This window comes from Strongylocentrotus purpuratus, unplaced genomic scaffold, assembly GCF_000002235.5.
Source record: "Strongylocentrotus purpuratus isolate Spur 01 unplaced genomic scaffold, Spur_5.0 spur5_scaffold_1, whole genome shotgun sequence".
NCBI lineage: Eukaryota > Metazoa > Echinodermata > Echinoidea > Camarodonta > Strongylocentrotidae > Strongylocentrotus > Strongylocentrotus purpuratus.
The window spans coordinates 44,399,710-44,415,232 of record NW_022145594.1 but is presented as its reverse complement, the minus strand read 5'-3'; the positions used below and the strand labels follow the sequence as shown (position 1 = coordinate 44,415,232).

At 38.7% G+C, this 15,523-nt stretch overlaps 1 protein-coding gene across 1 annotated transcript; it reads right to left on the bottom strand.

Annotated features, from left to right (window-relative positions):
* Nucleotides 1-292: 292 nt before the first annotated feature.
* On the bottom strand, nt 293-14,940 carry LOC588567 (RNA-binding protein 7). Its single transcript, XM_788244.5, has 3 exons — nt 14,739-14,940; nt 2,643-3,126; nt 293-2,217 (listed from the first exon to the last, which is right to left on the bottom strand). Exons 1-3 carry the CDS (start codon nt 14,823-14,825, stop codon nt 1,727-1,729), a joined length of 1,062 nt encoding a protein of 353 aa, XP_793337.3. The 5' UTR covers nt 14,826-14,940; the 3' UTR covers nt 293-1,726.
* Between the last annotated feature and the right edge of the window lie 583 nt (nt 14,941-15,523).

The window sequence follows — 15,523 nt, the reverse complement described above, 5'->3', positions numbered from 1 at the left end:
TAGTGGCTTTTATAACGCTTTCATCCTCGAAATGCATAGCTAAGTTCATGTACATGTATGGGACTTACGCCATTGACTCACTGGTTGCTTACCTACATGTTTAAGTATATCACTTTTGAGAGCTAGAAGTATTACCGGTAACTCTTCCTTCAAGTACCAAGTACAGGATTTAACGCTGTTCTGGCTTTAAACAGACTAAAGGTACTTACTTTCTCAGAGAAAGGATGAAATAAATCGATCGCAAAATCATAAGTTGAGTCAGACTTTGTTCAGTGTTGTGAGCTACTGTATAGTAAGACTTTTAGGGGCTCACAAACTCTATTGAAAAATCCTTAGCTATTGAAACATTTCCCATAAAGCCGCTAGGTAAAAGATTTAAAGCATCATCTATCGATACAACCTTGCAAAACGAACAGTATTTTATGATTCGGCGTCTAGTTTCAACAAATGACAATACATGGATTGCTTATTCACAATGTCAGAATATTTAAGGAATTAATGACCCTGTATTTGATTACAATTACGCTGGATTGTGAGTCGACTGCTCTTACTGTACAGTGTGAACCATCTTGCCAAGCAAAGGAACGTACATGTAGAGTGGCCTCTTACACAGTATTGGCAGTAACAAAAATTAATATGAAGAGATTAATCAGAGTCAGACAAAGTCAATGTGTAAGAACACATATTATACTGGAGGGATGCCAGTCAGTTCTACTCACTGGGCCTGAAAAGAAGCCAGAACACGTTAAAGCCCCATATGAACTGTACAATATCACGCCTGAAAAAGCCTGAAATGGGAAGTTGTCAGGGCCTGAAATCAGGTAAAAGCCTGAAGACTGGCATCTCTGATACTGATGGATTTTTACTGAAGAAAGTGCTAGAATGTAAAATGGGTTTACAAAAAAACTTGATTAAAATTTAGTAAAAAGTGAGCACGTTCTAATAGCCTGCTAAAAATATTCTGTACAAGTCATGGAAACTATTGCATAACGATAAAACAATAGGCATGCTCTGCATACATGTATCACTGTTGTCAATAAAGGTTCAATATAGGATGAGAGGAACGGCTGCAAAAAGTGACTGTAAAACAGCCTAAATTCTTTTCTTCATGAAAAGAAAGGGTTTTGATCATCAAAAAAACAGTATAACAGTGACTGAACCATTGCAGAGATCTGGGGAGTGTATAGGTTCGTCACAATTTGTTTCTAGATGGTAATATCACATATGCAGCTTCCTCAGAGTATTCCTCAAAACAAAATCTTAAGTGATAAATACCAAAACTGAGTGGGTTTTCTGTCTGAACTAAAAACTTGAAGAAAACTTGCAATAAAGAATGAATACTCAATTACTCATAAATAAAATTTTACTTATAACACATAGGTTATTGAAGTACCGGTAACTGACTTGAGCCTCATTTAGGTAAGTATTACGCGGTAAAGCATGCTAATTTTGTTATACACTAGACATATCTATATGTTATAAAAAAAGAGCTCCGTAGATACGAGCAGGACCATTGCTGCATGCAGTTGACATGTTATAAACACAAATATGGTACAGCCTAATATCTGAACAATCCTTTAGTGTTGCATGTAAGATTGTCAGATCATACTCACCAAAATGAAAACGATCTTACTTGATTTACATCTATTTAAAACCCAATTCTAATATTTCAAATCTATAAAACATGGAAGGTCTACAAACTAATTCCTAAAAATAATGGCAAGAGTTATCTCCCTGAATGGTAGTTTCTTCTGTGCGAGTGTCCATCATCAAATCCTCTCCTGCCCTCACTCCTGTCATCTGACCTATCACGATACCGATCTCTTCCTTGCCTATCCTGATCATAATCTCTACGCCCATCAAGGTCTGGTACTCTACTCTCGTCATTGTACCTTCCCCTATCTCTGGATCTTTGGTCTAACGAACTGTCCCTTCCACGAAAATCAGAACCATCGTCGCGCCCGTAACTCCTCTGTCGGTTGAAATCGTGACTTTCCTTGTTATCAAAACGCGAACTGTAGTCCCTTTCTGGCCTCGCTCGATTGTCGTCACTGTATCGGTCAGTAGTGCGGTTGGGAGGACCTCGACTATCAGAGCCTCTTCTCTCTGGAGAGTCATAGCTGTGTCTGGGAGAGCCTGGTTGGTGTGTAGGGCTTTGATCTCTCCGGTTTGATAAGGGCATCCCTTGCATGGCAGCTCCTTGAGAAAATGGTGTACCTGATTTGGGAAAGCAAGACCAAAATCTAGAACATTAAGTACGAATCATAATCATAGCAACATGTAGGAATTTAATCATATACAAAGAATCTATTTAAACAAAAAACAAAAATATTAGAGAGAAATCATTCTACACAAAGCGTCAAATTTATTTTGTAATCTAAATACTGCCAAATCAATGACTTATTTTTGATGTATCTGGACTGGCATTACAGTATATGCTGTACATTCCTCTATTAATCTAATACACAGGTATTCCAGGAATTCTTCTATCAACCAAAGCTATTAAAAACTGACAAGGAATGCTCAAAACCTATAATTAGCTACATGTACATCAACCCATCATATCAAAATATACATTTAGTGTTAAACCAAGGATTTTTGAAAATAAATTTGTGAGAAGAAAATTTTGTAACTGGAATTACCAGGTGGAAGACCCATGCTTTGCATCTGTACATTGCCTGGTGGTGGATGTCCCATAGGTGATCCCATAGAATGATGAGTCCCCATGAGAGGAACACCACCACCTCCTTGAAAGACCTGCCCCATCTTAGCCATACTGCCTGGTGCTGAGGTGGACCGATGGATGGGAGGTGGTAGCCTGCCCCCTGCTCCCCCGCCCTGCATGGGAGGCGCCCCAAGCAGACCCATCCCACCGCTGCCACCACCACCTGTAAAGCCTGGGTGTGGCATTGGGGGTGTGGCTGGCATCATGGGCTGCTGGGGCGTCGACTGGTGCTTGCTGCCGCTTCGGAACTGCAGGCGAAGGCCTCGGTTGAAGAGGGCAAGTCCCCCCATGAGCTGCATGGAGTAGGGTACAGAGACGTCGTGCTTGAATTCCACAAAGGCGAAGTTCCTCTGATTGCCTTCTTTGTCCTTTGCAATGTTGACATGTTGAAGAGGGCCAGCCTAGAAAAACACAAAATAGATCTATGTTCAATCTAAATGTATGAGCACTAATAATAATATAGTCCAACCTAACAAGGTTGTATTCTAAAACATGCCTTAGATCTATCTCTGATACAATTGAAATCTCAGATTTCAAGTCAGTGAAGAAAGAATCCTTACAGATCCTTACGTGATTACTGGTAGAGTCTAGACTGGAAACTAGACACTAGTTTTATCTCAAAACCATTTTTCATCAAGATCCCATCTCATGATCTATTCAATATTCAATTAACAATATGGAAACGTTTAATGACAATATTTCTAATCGGGTTTTGTCAATAGAATTACCCTAAGCTAGTCAATGGCACAGTGCAGTTTGCAATGGAGTTTGTATTTGTGTGTGATTGCTGAACTCATCACAGGGTGTTCAAGAAATCGAGACACGATTAAATGAAAGTTAAGCCTTTTATACAACACCTACATGTACATGTAAGTAGATCCTTGTCATTTGATTGGAAGTTTGTTGGTCACATGATATTCAATCAATAATCTTAGAACGACTAAGTCATTGAGGGTGCATTTTATGTTATATTTGCTGTGCATTTTTCTACTATCCAGCGTGCAATATTGGTTATATTTAGACTGCGTTCCTCTCTGCCCTGCACGTATCCCATTGTTTTCATTGTCTTAGCTGCGCACATCTCACATGAAGGCAATCTGAATGTAATGAAAAAGGCTCGACTCCAAATTGAATTTATTATTAGTCTAATACAAATTATTATAAGGCGCAAAGCATCATTCTTTGAAAGATTAACGTTCGGGGGGGCCGTTTCTCGAAACTGTCATAACTACAAGATCAACGACATCTCGCCACTGTCACGCAACTTGTCAGCTAAGTGTTTCACGAAGCCGTCTTTGCCAAGATGAGCGACAACTTCCGCGACAAGCGAGTTGTCACTGCTCCGAACCTGTCATATCTTTGCTGTAAAGCGCCATCACAAGTCAGTTTGTTGCCATTCCATGGGCCGCGAAAGGGACGATTAGTTTCACTATCATTTTGAGAAAAATATAGACGAGCTCGGTACGTAATTCTTTGGGATGCGAAATGTAAATGTACAAAAGTGAGAATACAAATTATACAGAAACTTTAAAAAGCTGAATATAAACATTAAATCAAAAATCATTAAACTATAACATATAAATAAAAGAGGTAAGAATATTACACACCGTTTTCCATAGTCGATCCATAGTCTTTTCTTAGGATACCGTCATACCTTTGGGGCCTATGTGCATTATTATTCCCTCTCTAATTACTTCTTCCAAATTATATTTTCAATATCAAATCAATTATATAACGAGTATTTATGAGACTCTAGAGTAAAAACTGGCTGAGAAAATACATTTTGCCTAAAATTCCTCGTCACAATAAACAAATAAGTACGTATTGATAAACTATCACATTACGGTATCCTTCAACTAACTTTTGATTCGACTGTCGAAAAAAAAACACTCACCGGTTTTTCTTCAATTTAAGAATCTTTACGGAAATATGCAAATCGTTTGATGATGTAAATATATGATAATGACACTATTTATTATTTATTTTAGGAGAATTTATATGTATATATTTCTTTTTGAACAATTTCAGCCCCAAAACTTGTTTTGGGTTATTCTTGATAAATCAAGTGGATCGTGACAAAGACTATGTTCTTGAGCTGCTAGTATCGCGATATATCGATATCATGTCTGTCATGGCTTTGTGAAACGGTTTATCCGCTTCATGACATCTCCGTAGGTCGCCGACAAAGATATGACTGTCATGGAGTTGGTTTCGAGAAACGGCCCCCTGTACTTTTGTAGCTACTTACACATGATGTACATGTATAGTCTATATTAAACAAATAGACCTGGATCTAATGAATGTTTTTCATTCTATCAACAGTGTCAATATTATTATTAATTAATTTTTTCACAAGATTTTGATGAATCCCCCCCCCTTGTGCGAGTGACAAGGCTTACTATCAAAGGCACATTCATTGGGCACTAGAGGGCGCTTTGCGCGCGTACAGAAATCTGAATGGCCTTCCTGCGGTGGGTCAGCAATAATCAGCCCAAAACTTGGATATGGCAGGGTGGAAGGATATATATCTTTTTTATGTTATCCGGTCTTACCCCGAACCAACCTATGTTTAATCTAAGTAGAAATAACATGTGAGTACGAGAAGAGAAACATCGGGCCCATATCCATTACTGATGCAACTTTTCAAATATTAGCCTAGAAATGACCACCAAACAGAAAAAAATTGACATTTTTTTCCGACAAATCTTCATAAAACCTGAGTTATAAACAAATCACAACTAGGTACAGTAATACAAATACGATTTACTGAAAATTCAGGTGTGATTTTTAAAGTTTCTTTCAAGTATATTTCTGCACATCGCAGCGCCAATTTTCATCACTGCTTCAAAATCACCCTTGAATTTTTGTTTGCAACAAATTTGATACAAGGTCCGCGAGTGTTCCCCGTTCCTTGCGTGTGAAAGTTTGGTAATACATAGTTTGCATTGATTCGCGCACGAAAAAATGGCTTGAAAACAAAATGTCAAATGAAGAAATAAACAGGTGTCTGATCGCGCACCCGATGTTGTGTGCTAAAATTCTTCCCATAGAGATTACACGCATCCCTATGCAGTCTACGTGCATTGCGCGACCATGCAAAAGAAGTCAATTTTTTTTTTTCAATTCGAGATTCAAACCTTTATCTGTTGTGATCCTGAAGGTGATAATCAATAAATGAGGTGTCATATGAAAGAGCAGGTGAATTCCAATATTTCCAAAGGGGCGTAGCCCCCGAATTTCTAAAAATATCTTGGTCAAAACAGCAATTTAAACATTGTGTCCTGGCTAACTCTGAGGTTTGTCACTTTTGAGATATGACGCCCCAATCGATAAGTAGTCCCAGTCATAAGGAACAATTCTATGTGCTTATATTTTCGCTAGCCCCCAGGGATCACAACTGATAACAGTTTAAAAATACCCTTCTCGCTATTTGGTGGATCAGCTAATTAGGGGGCGTGCGCTCCGCTCAGTCCAAACCATGGTTACATCGCGTAACATCTCCGCGTACGCACGAAACCCCAAATTCAATTACACATTATAGTGAATGAAATTATGGTTGGCCATTCGCGCGATAAACCCGGAAGTGAATACACGTTGTAGTCAATGGCAATATTGTCTCCGCGATATTGCCATTGACTACAACGTGTATTCACTTCCGGGTTCTACGGCGCGAATGGCCACCCATACTAGTCAATGGCACATATCGCGGAGACAGCGTGGCTCAAGCTGCAAGTCGCGCATTGGCTTAGCAACATGCGTACTAAATGCATACGCTTGCATATCGCGCGATACAGCTGTTTGTCTGAATTTAGCAAAACAACATCACTCTGCGTGGACGTCTTTTTCGTCGATTTTGACCAAAATGATATGAATATACCAGCGTTTTGGAGGGGCTGTAACTTTTGATAGAAACATCGGTTAGACTTGAAATTTGAAATGTATTATTCTGATAACATTTTTTATTCAAATATCAAACAAAAATGGTGAAAAACGATCCCAAATTGAAAATTGAAAAATCGTTCAGACACCCTAATAAGAGATCTACCGAGGTTTTTTGTCGATTTAATTTATTATTTAGTCTCAATTGGAATTCAGAATTATCTCACTGAAAAGTTAAGAAACCAACTATGTTCTCGATTGTAGTTATTTTCATTTTGCCAGCAGCCGATCTAGCGTTGTTTTGGCAAAAAGCTAGCCCGCCACCTTCCCACCATGAACCTTTCGAGTTCCGCTAAAATTGCGCGCTGCGGAGCTCCGAAGGTGCATTGGTCTCATTGGTAAACTCCCAGCCCGCTAGCTTCCCACGACTAACCATTTTGGTTTCGAGAACGCACGTAACGCAACCGTGCGCGTCATTTTCAGCTGTCGAATGTTCAAGGACATTTTAACATGTAGACTCTATCTACGATTTTTAGTTCTAATAGGCCTAGCCTACTTGGTAGAGTAAAGGAGCCTGTTTTCGGCCACTTAAGACAAAATCCTTTTTTTAGGACCCTTTACTTCCTATTTATTATCATTTTTTGTTCAAATCATGAAGCAAATATTATTATTATTTAAACAAAATAAGAATCCCAGAAAAAAATCACGAATTGCCATGACAATATTCATTTCAATTTTCACTGTTTTGGAGCCAGTTATCGGCCGAGCGTTTCAGTTTACGGCCGCATGTACAAAGTCAATAGGAAGCGCTCGCGTGCGCCGTGCGTTTCCGCGCTGATGTACAGCACAAGCGGGCGGAGCAGGTATCCCAAGCCGGAGCTCCCGAGTGCTCGCCTGGCCGAAGACAGGCACAGCGGTGATCGGAAGTTGGAATCTGAATTAGACAGAGATATCGTGTGTGCGTTGCGGTGTGCGGCTGCATTGATTTAATACATGCGATGAGATACTTTTGAGCTTGCGACTAGCACAAAATCGGGCTCTAAATCTGAAAAATACTTGAAATAAAGCTCATTTTATGGTACCCATATTTCTTACAGACACACGTAAAATACTCGATTTTTCAGATTCGGGTAGCGGGACCGCCGATTACATCGCTAAAATGTGATATTTTAGGATATATTTTTCATTGCAAATGTGGTTCTTCAGTGACACTGGCATGGTATGGTATGTGTGGGATATGTGTTATGCTATTATGCGATGTATTTTAGAGTGATTTTACCTTGCATCCAACCAATCGGCCGAAAACTGGAGCTGGCCGATTACCGGCTCCTTTACTCTAGATCTAATTCTTCTTCTTAGTAGGGAGGCCAATGCCCAAATCTAACTTTTTAATTACTAATTTGTTTATACTAAAACTAAGATTAAAAGAAAGCATTTACTTTCACTAAGAAAATCCACCCATCTGCCGACTCCAGAAGTTCCATCAAATAGGAGATATCCAGCTCTTTTTATCCAGCTTCCTTCTACGCCTTTCCGTACGTAAGAGCCTTGAAACAATTATATTTCATGTCGCAAAGTTACGTTCATAATTAGACAGGCCCGAGGGACAAAGTTCATGATGAAGTTTAAAACTTCGCGCGAAAGTGCAATCACTCAACAGCGGCTAGCCTTGAATCGGTCGCACACGTACACACCTTCTTCTTCTTAGTTGATCCCTCCACCGACACAGACAAGCCCCGATGCAGGCTGAAGTCCAGCCATCAATGTGCGAACGATTACATCTTCTACTACTACGAGCCGAAGACGATGGTTCAAAAAAGGAAAGAAATATATATAATTCATTGATATTTACCTTAGATGTGTATTCCAATAATTTGATTTCCTCATGAGTATTCCTTATTATCAAGGATCGAGAAGTTACGAATACGAGGTCCAATTAAAATCCATCTTGCAGCGAACACAATCATAGCGCACATCCATGCATGCAACGTACGTGTAGTCGTGTACTAATATTTCTCTCTCTCTCTCTCTCTCTCTCTCCCTTTCGCTATACGTAACATACACACTCACTAACCATGTATCATACAACACACACCTTCAAATCATGGCTTTCATTTCAATTCTCAATTGGAGTATAGACTGCTCACGTAGACTTTTTTTTTTACTGAAATATCTTTTTTAACACTTCTCATACATTACTGCACGACACTCGTATCTAGTGCTGTGAGAATAAGGTACTAGGGTCTATAAATAAGACTACGCTTTGCACACGATCTGACCGGAGCTCAGATTATGTCGCAATACCCTTTATTTTTGGCGCGAACAATGACGTCACTGTTCACTGTTTTCCTTCTCATTTTGAGATGGATGTAGCTATAGGGCTCAAACCAACGCAAGATTGACAGAAACATCGTACTCTATCTACTTTCGAATGTTCAGTTTGTAAAAATCTGTATTTAAAAAGATATAATCTTTTTTCTTTATATTTTCTAGTTGTTAGAAGTGGCAATTGTGAACATCTGAAATGTTGATCTCTATCAAAAGTTCTTTACTCAAAACGGATCCCATATTTTTAGGGTCTACCTTCTGCCAATGAGAAGGTTTTTAGTGAGCAAACCTCTACGCCCTCTAGGATTTTCTTAGTCGGTGGTGCGAGTGCGTCAAGGTCGTCTGCAACCACAATTATTGGATTAAAAAACGTCAAAATCTGCAAGATTGTCAACAAATGGTGAAAGACTGTTACAGATCCGTGATTATACTTTATAGGTATGTTGTGAAATGTATAATTGTATTTTCTTTTCTTATTTTCTTCAATTTTTATTTTTACATCATTTTTTTCCCTTTGCTAATTTTTTGAAGTGGGCGACGAGCGCACAAATCGTAGGTGTAGAAGCCTTACGCCCGGGCATTGGCCTCCCTATTCTTAGCCTTAGGTCTAGAGTAGAGTCTCCGGTTTGCGGCATCGCCCGGTTTGCGGCCAGGGGTATTTGTTATAAAAATAAAATGAATATGACTCGATAATAATCATTGAAACCTACCGTGGATTCCACGGTAAGTTCTGCTTTGCCGAAAACGTCCGTAGTAGGTGCTCCTGTCGGTACGGAGTATCCGTCAGCGATGTCGGAAATCTACGGCACCAGTCGCCGATGAAAATTCCAGCAGGTGCTAACTTTTAAGTTAAGAAATCGAGGCATGACTAGATCAATATTGTAGCTCTATTTGTCCGATATTTGTCCGATTGGAGGTGAAATTTGATGTTTTTGTGGAAGTATGATGGCTGTGGTCTGTCTCCTATCGCAGATATTTTGATTGTGCCACCGCATGGCCAGTTGCATGGGGTGGCCGCAAACCGGCACGTAATTACGTGTTTTTTCTGGTTTGCGGCGGGGGGTGTTAATACACACATAACATGCGGGATCGTGTATGATGGTATGTGTGCTGATGTGTGTACCCGCTATGACCTGATAGTTTCTAGTAGTACTTACCCCCGGATGGGATGATCCATTCGAGGAAAAGGTGAAATTGTTTAAAACTTGACAAATTTACCGTAGCAACAGATAAACATGAGAATTTGGGTTACCCGTAGTAATTTGGTACATGCTTTCATCGTGACGTAGCGCATAAAGCTTTGTGACGTACGCGTGCCGCAAACCGGTAATGCGTGCCCGCAAACCGGGGAACTCGAAGCATTTCGAAACGTGGTCAATGCTGACCATGCTGTGGGTCAGTTAGGTTATTTGTGACTTCTATTTAATAAGTAAGTATATGGACTCTTTATTGAGGGTATTGAAGTATTCTGTGAGTATTCCAATAAAAATAGAATCGGCAGTTCCCGCCGATCGGCCGCAGACCAGAGCCACTACTCTATATCTTTGGTTGTAGACTTTACAACAATTAAAAATATAATTTCTTCAAATTTGCTCAGGACCGACTCGGTTCAGACTAGACTCTAGATCTAGATTTAATTGTCTAACGTGTTTTCAAGTCAATTTTTTAAATATATTTTTTTGAAATTTTTTGAATTTGTGTGTGGCTGGGGAAGGATGACAAATGTCAGTTTTATAACAGAGTTCCCATAACAGACAGTTATTTCTGTCTACACTAGTTCCATACATGTTACAATACCAGGCACTGCATTGCACTAGTAGTACTAGATCTAACAGTTACTAGGAAGTAGTGGTAACACACGCGGTTCCATGTCAGCTCGCCTAATGTCAGCCCGCCCCCTTACAAAGTCGCCCTCAATTGGTCATGTCGCCTCCCGATTTTGTTTGCCGATTTTGGGATTCTTGGTCAGCTCGCCCCCAGTTTTTTGGTCAGCTCGCCCCCTAATTTGTTGTTTCAATTTGATGTCTTTTACAAGTTCAAAGTCAAGCCATTTTTAGTTCCTGGCATCTCAGTTCTATGATATTACTAAATATTGACAATTTTCCTCGAGTTTTCCATTGTAACGCATATTTTCGAGGATATTTGCATCTAAGTTTCCACCAGCTTACGTACTAACACATCGATCACTCTCTCAATATTATTGTCTCCTCTCTGTCAGTGCTGTGCTGCGGAGCGGGGAGACCCTCTTCATGGCTTTCTGGCTAGCTCACTGTCTTGTTACTCTCACTCTTTGTCCCCCCCCCCCCCCCCCCCTCTCTCTCTCTCTCTCTTTCTCTCTCTATCTCTCTCTCCTCTCTCTCTCCCTCTATCTCTCCCTATCTCTCTCCCACCCCCTCTCTCTCCCTATTCTCACTCTCCTTCTTTCTCTCTCTCTCTCTCTTTCTCTGGTATAAGTTCTTAAATAAAAGGGTGACATGTGAATGCATTTTTTAATAATGTTACTAGGGTTAGAATATAGAATTTTACTTTTTTTTTAAAACTAAATCAGTTTTAATTGTATAAAATCCTGTTTGACTTTTAACAATTCCCAAGATGATGCACACTATATATCGAATATTACAATGGCAAACTTTTACCTATGTTTTTTATGCGAAACTTATCTTATTTAAGTTATTTTTATGCAATATCATATTCTACATGTACCTTTTAGTAAATTGGCCCAAATACAAAATGTTCTGCATTTTGCCTACAATGTATAATTTGTTTAAATCATTGTAGCATCTATTTGATTTTATAATTCCTGGATTCGGTTTCTGTTGTTGTCTTTGTTTCTGTTATTATACCATAGTAACCATACCCATCTGGCTATGCATTTTCCAACTAAAACATTTAATTCTTTTGAATATCAAAAATGTATCACTATTCATAATTATATTGTATAAGTTCAGTATATAATTTAATTGCAAATATGGTAATACAATTCAGATTTCTGTATATGTACACTCTAAAAACTGAAATGTTAAATGTAAATTTAAAAGGGCCGAGGAGTGACCACTCTTTTAAAATGTCAGATTGTTTCTTTTAACCTGCTAGATTCGACCTTTATAGTGTTGGATCCAGCATGTTCAAAGTGTTAATCTACCATTTTGAAAGAGTGGTCACTCCTCGGCCCTTTTAAATGGTGATTTAACATTTCAGTTTTCAGAGTGTACCAAGCAATTTGCCAAGGTCGTTGAAGCACAATTATGTTCAAAAGAATTGCAATTTTACTACCATTATGCTACCATGCATAATTTTTATGTGTAATTTTACTTTGTCACTGATGTATACGTTGTAAAAGAAACTGATTCGGCTCTCGGGCCGCGAATGTTTTTTAATGAAATAAACCATTTAAAATAAATAAATAAATAAATCGTTCTGGCTGGCTTAGTGACGGAACTTAAGGGAGTATCCACAGGCTATAGAGATAATAAGGATTTAATAGATTGGCTTTCTTAGCTTTTCTCAAGTATAATTTTGTACACTCAAGCAAATTAGAGCATTTTCAGATCCCTTTTTAATCCCATATAGTTTGTGTTCACTACTTACAAGACCCATACTAGAACGTGTCGTCATGAGATAGTTGTAAAAGTTTAAAAATAGAAATAGAAGAGAATGTCTCTACATGACTTTTATAAGTTTATTATGAAGCAAATAGATCGAAATAGACCCAAATGAACGAAACGTTATCTAATTTTACTCTCAATTCATTATATAATAAGTGCGTGATTTTGTTTAATGAATATTGTAAGGGACGACCATGCGTGACCAACATGAACATCTGCTCATCTTTTCAAGTATTCGAAAGCACTAGTAGGTTCCAACCTTAACCTGTCTAATAATAATAATAATTTGTGTTGATTTTGTGTATAGATGTCACTTCTTTTAATCTGTGCACAAATAAAAAGCAGTTATTCTTCCAAATACATACCTTATTACTATGTCGCGGCGCTTTTGTCCTTCATTATTATAAAGCGCGCGGAGGATAACGCTGAAACAATAATAATAACAAAGAAACATTTTTGATAATTCAAACAATGATGAAGAGTCGGTACAACGAATCGTCTTTTTTGTTCTTTCTCTAATAATTTAATGAAACGTCAAAGCTTCCGCGCTTCATGCGGAAGGGGGGGGGACTTAATTCAGACAAGGATTAAGAGTCGAAAACCATTTTCTAATAATTTAATGAAACGTCAGCGCGGTGAGGGAAAACTGAATTCAGACAAGGATTAAGAGAAAAATATCATAATGATAAATACAGTACAGACTACGTCCAACTTTCTATCTCCCGCCAACCCACTCTCCCCCCCCCCTCTCTCCCTCTCTCTGTCTATGTCCATCTTCATCTTCCATAATGTTGTCTATTCTGCCATTTGCTTGTATCCCGGCATCATCCCTTCCTTGAGATTAATTATTATAACATATTCCTGATGGTATACGTCTGACATTATACTTTAGCGAAAAGATATAATCACACCAAAAGAGAAAAAACTAAAGAACAAAATCAGAGCCGGAAGGGAGTGATTGGAGGAGGAGAGACAAATATCATAACAATGAATACAGTATACAGGCTACGTCCAACTTTCTATCCCTTCCCCCTCTCACATGTTATACCTTATATCTAGTTTAGGGAACAAAATAGAGAACGAGGGGCTGATAATATCGAAATGAGAAGAATATTACTGTAAATCTCTGTTAATTCAAACTGATAAATAAAATAAAAAATTATTATGCTATATTGACGGTATATACGTCGGTTAAGCCAAACGATATATTACAAACAAAAAAGAGAAAAACTAAAGAAAAAAATATGAGCTGGGGGGGGGGGGGGGAGTCGGTGAGACAATTATCATAATAATAAATACAGTACAGACTACGTCCAACTTTCTATCTCCCGCCACCCCCTCTCTCTCCCTCTCTCTCTCTCTATGTCCATCTTCATCTTCCATAATGTTGTCTATTCCGCCATTTGCTTGTATCCCGGCATCATCCCTTCCTTGAGATTAATTATTATAACATATTCCTGATGGTATACGTCGGACATTATACTTTAGCGAAAAGATAATCACACCAAAAGAGACAAACTAAAGAACAAAATCAGAGCCGGAAGGGAGTGATTGGAGGAGGAGAGACAAATATCATAACAATGAATACAGTACGGTCTATACAGGCTACGTCCAACTTTCTAACCCCCCCCCCCCCCCCAGGCCCCCCTCTCACATATACCTTTTCTTTAGTTTAGGGAATGTAACAGAGAACCAGTGGCTGATAATGTCGAAATGAGAAGAATATTACTGTACAATAATAAAAAGTAAAACCTTTGAATGTAAATCTCTGTTGCATCAAAATAAAATGAAACGTTTATCACATTATACTTTAGCACAAAATAGTTATCTAGAAGAAGGTGGACATCATTATATATTAAATAACCTGCTTAGGTTATGCGCTAGCGTACTGCCTTTGTACGTAGGGGGCGACTGTGTATATAGGGGGCGACTGTGTATAGGAGGCGACTGTGTATAGGAGGCGACTCGACCACACAATTTGGGGGCGACTACGTTAGGAGGCGACTGCGTATAGGAGGCGACTGCGTATAGGAGGCGACCGGCTTGGGGGCGACCTGACCAGACACCACACACGCGCTCCATGGCCCGCTAGAGGCGGCGTGGGTGCGGGTTATTGTCCGCTGAACATCTAAAACGCATTCATCCACATACAAATTACAATCACAGTCGGCACACTCACACTAGTCATCAAGATTACCCACCTGTAAGAACAGCTCAAAGAGTATTTCATCAGTCACTCTTGGGTCAAGATTCCCAACCCATAATGTTCTATCTGCCTGGTCATTCATTTCAGTCTTCGAGGCAAAGATTATACTGAATTTTACAATTTTTAAGAACAAGGATTTGAAGGAGCTTGCACCAAGTGAAAGCTAGCAGCACATCTCGTTTTCAAGTATAGCAGCGCTAGCTGCCAAATTAATCACGGGTCTACTGTTGAGTAATTTTGATTCTAGAATGAAAAAAATTATAAAAGTCAGTAATATAAGATACTTTTATAATCTTGAATAATTCAAAAATGTTTATTAAAATAATGTGTTATAGCTTTATTATCTTTTTATGAGGGCCTTTGTTGTCATTTGCAACTGGTAATTAAATTGGCTATGCAAGTTTACACAACTTACAACCTTACGAAATATTCAGTTAAGCGTCCGTAGCAGCAGCAATTTCAATTTGTATTGAAACAACGGATTGAATGGAAGTTGGCCGGATTCCAGCCGGAAAACCAATTTGAAGAATGTAAAAAGTATAAGGGTCTTAAATTAAAATTTCATTAATGCAACTAAATAAATTATTTATTAACCTGATTTTAAACAAAAACGAATAGTTTGCAAAAATAATAAATTATATTATTTTTTATATCAAACTAGAAAAATTAAGGTTAAAATAGACGGTCATTTTGGGTCATTATGGAAAATTTGGAGGGGGGGGGGGGTAACTTTGGATCGGTCCGCTAGCGCTCAGAGAAAATACGTATTAAAGAGATTAA